Source organism: Mandrillus leucophaeus, unplaced genomic scaffold (genome assembly GCF_000951045.1).
Source record: "Mandrillus leucophaeus isolate KB7577 unplaced genomic scaffold, Mleu.le_1.0 Scaffold362, whole genome shotgun sequence".
NCBI lineage: Eukaryota > Metazoa > Chordata > Mammalia > Primates > Cercopithecidae > Mandrillus > Mandrillus leucophaeus.
Genome location: NW_012103832.1, coordinates 1,370,717 through 1,374,161, shown reverse-complemented (window position 1 = coordinate 1,374,161; position 3,445 = coordinate 1,370,717). Strand labels below are relative to the sequence as shown.

The following is a 3,445-nucleotide window of genomic DNA, read 5'->3' as shown; positions in this document are numbered from 1 at the left end:
AGGAAGATAGGCAGAAAAACAACATCCTCACTTGTTACTTATGTCTAAATTACTTTAAGAAAAGAAAAATAATTACCTTACACTAGAGACTTAAAAATTAAAATGCAAATTCTTGTAAAAACATAATGAAATGATAGAAAAACCTGGGCAAAAGACCAAATTAAATGTAGGCTTTTGCTTTGTTTCGGTGGGGAAATAAGTAAGGAGACCAAAAAGATTTAAAATATTATCATCAAGAGCAAAATGTAGGAAAATGAGACTAAGAACAAAAGTAAATCAACAAACACTTTTCAGGTGGCACAGCACTGTCCAGGATTTGTGCTGATTACTTTTAACAGAGTTGGACCAAACGCAGACTATACGTAGAGATTTTTGGTCATTTACAGGCCAATTCATAATGCTCTGTTTGTATGATGTACATAAAAAAAAAATAAGAAGAAGAAAGAATAGCTGTATTCACATGTAGGTAAAATTCACAAACATAAGTTAAAGAATATACAGCATGATCCTATTTTAATAAAAATATAAAAATGCATGTATATATGTATATATAAAGATAAAAAACGTATACATTAAAACACTAGTTATTGATGGGATTACCCATGGTTATTGTCTTCTTGTTAATGTTGTTCCTAAGTGTTCTACAATGAATATGTATTATATCATAGAAGTTATGAAAGTTTCTAGTGAAGATTCCTTTCTTCAGGGATGTTTTAAGGGAGCTATCATTACTTTACACAGTTTTCATTCTCAACTAAACAGAACTCTACGTTTTTTGAGAAAACCACAGACGTGTAGGACAAAAGAAATCCGTACTAGGCTTAATTATAGTTTTCTGGAAAATTTACTTACAGTATACATCCACTCTGATTGACTTTATCGCTGGGGACCCCAAGCCATTCTCTGCTTTACAGTAATACCGGCCTCCTTGGTGTCGCTGAATATTTGTAATCCTCAAAGTCTCATTGAAGACACTTGAGTCTTGGAATCTGTCAGAGGCACTTCCTGCTGTTTTGGTCCACCTGATCTGAGCAAGCATCAACAAAGATTGTTACTTTAGGTTGGTTTCCCCACAGATAAATCAAATAGCAATCACTCATTTGAAGAGTTTGCATTTAGAGCTGCTACATTGCCTCTCCCATCAAATTATTGAAAAAAAAAATTAAGGTTTACAGACACGATTGAATTTAAAAAATTTTAATGTAATGTCATCATTGTACAGTGTGTGTAATTTGAATTCAATTGCATAGAATTCATCAACTGCCTAATCAGTGTGGAGGGCAATATAAATTATAACATAAAGGGAGTTAAATATCAGTAGTACATTGAAAATACAGATTAACTTTTCTTTTTGTTGGACATTTAAATTTGTTTTTCATATTTTCCAAACCTTATAAGATTATTTTACTTATTTAGTTCAAGTAGGTTCTCATTTTATTTTTGGACTTGCCTCATTCTTTTATTTGAAATTTCCTATTTGATTTGAATAGTTTAGACATAATACCATAATGGCGTATTGAAATTATGTATAATTTTAAACACCTGGTTGTTTAAGAGTTTTTTTTCTTTGATGGCTTTGCTGTAATAAGCTCACAAATGATTTGTCTATTTTGATCATTAGTATTCACTTTACATCAATAATTATTTTTTAAAAAATATGTAAACTTTTCAAGGAGAACATTTCTAGTAAACTGCCAAAACATTTTGAATATCTAAAACATTTCATTATAAACAATACCATTCTTTTAAACACAGCTGTGTACAACAGACTTCGTTCTTGCTAGCAATAATGACTGGTATTCAACTCAACTTTTGTGTATTTTAGTGTATAAAACCTGAATAAAAGCCACACGCTCATACCGTAAAGTGATACAAAATAGAAAGTAAAAATAATTTGATTTTATTTCCCTTCGTGCCCCGCTATATATTTTAGTTTGTTTTTATTTTAAGGTTGAGAAACAGCTGATAGAAATCCTCTGTTCAAACACATATGCTGTGACATGGAAAATGAAACTAAATACTGAATCATCAAAACACAAACCCTATACTATTGCCATTATATATACCTATTTTCATATGAAGTTAATTAAAATGTATGATCTAATGGCATAAAAAGTATCTTTAAAAAGTTATCCACATAATTAAAATATCTGTATAAATATAACCATGTTTGCCCTTAATTGTGAATGGAATAAAAATGTTATTAAGAGAAGAATTTTTTAAAAATCTGTAAATCACAAAAAGAAATACCAAATATTTTTCAAAATCTTCCATATATCTGGAATACACAAAGATGCAAATGGCATAATTTCTGATTTCAAGTAGTTTATAAATGTATTACTAATATACCCATAAGAAGAAAAGGAGAATTGTGTAAATTATGTCAAAAATGGAAGCATACTCACACTTTCACTTAGCAATTATCTGGTTAAAATTTACCTTACTAACATATTTGCAAAATAATGCATAGAAATTAGCCTACTGTATGTGTAAAACTGTAACACTGGAAATGATATAAATGCTAAATGATAGAGAGGTGGTTATAAACTGACTCTAAAATTGAACTGAATACAGTCATTAGAAAAAATAAAATATGAAATGTATTATTAAGTTAAAAAAGACAAAAAGGAAGAAACAGAGAATATTCTCATCTGTGTAAAAATAGCATATGTGTATATTTGTGTGTGTACATATTACTAAATGTTTATTAAAATTACACAAGGAAACATACAAAGCTCTGTAAATGAGACTGGGAGTAAAAAGAGGATAGCGAAATGTGTTCTTTTCTTAAGTTGTACTTTAAATTCTTATTTATACTTAATTTACTTTACCAGAAGCAAATATTGTGTTTATTATAAAGAAGTTTAAAAAAGTGAAACAATTCTCAAATGAAACATAGGAAAGAAAAAAGTAAACAATAGAAGTAGAAAGGAATGCAAATAATCACTTAGAAAATTTTTCCTCCCTTTTTATTCTCTACTTTTAAGAAATAAATACTGAAATAAAATATTCCTGAGTAGTAGAAAGATATAAATTTACACATTGGGAGAGTTTACCAAGTCATATGCCTAACTGATGAGAAAAGAAACCTCCATATATACTCTGATAAAAACTGTGACCTCTCAGTCTACAAAGAAAACTGTTCAGCCTTCCAGGAAAAAGGGACTAACTTGTAATGTCATAGGGCCTGGTCACTCCCTAATGTTAAGTATTTCCTTCTTCTTACACCGCAAATTATTAATCGCCACATGACTGCCCGGGATAAAAACATTTCCCAGTCATCCATGTAGCCACATTCTTGTTGTTTCAAGCAGAAATGTCCTTATAGGGAAGCAGCACTTCATGTTTTGCACATTTTTTGGTAGCTTCCATTTGAACAGTGAGCCGATTTGAAACGAAAATCAAGCACAGAGAAGTAGTAAAATAGAAGAAACCTGAAATCCTG

General features: G+C 30.0%; 1 protein-coding gene across 1 annotated transcript in view; it reads right to left on the bottom strand.

The window, feature by feature from the left end:
• MDGA2 (MAM domain containing glycosylphosphatidylinositol anchor 2) overlaps positions 1-3,445 on the bottom strand; it is a 916,950-nt gene that overhangs the window by 418,146 nt on the left and 495,359 nt on the right. The window contains exon 3 of the mRNA XM_011989775.1: positions 853-1,027. Within this exon, the coding sequence (XP_011845165.1) occupies positions 853-1,027 (175 nt within the window). The remainder of the gene's footprint in view (positions 1-852; positions 1,028-3,445) is intronic.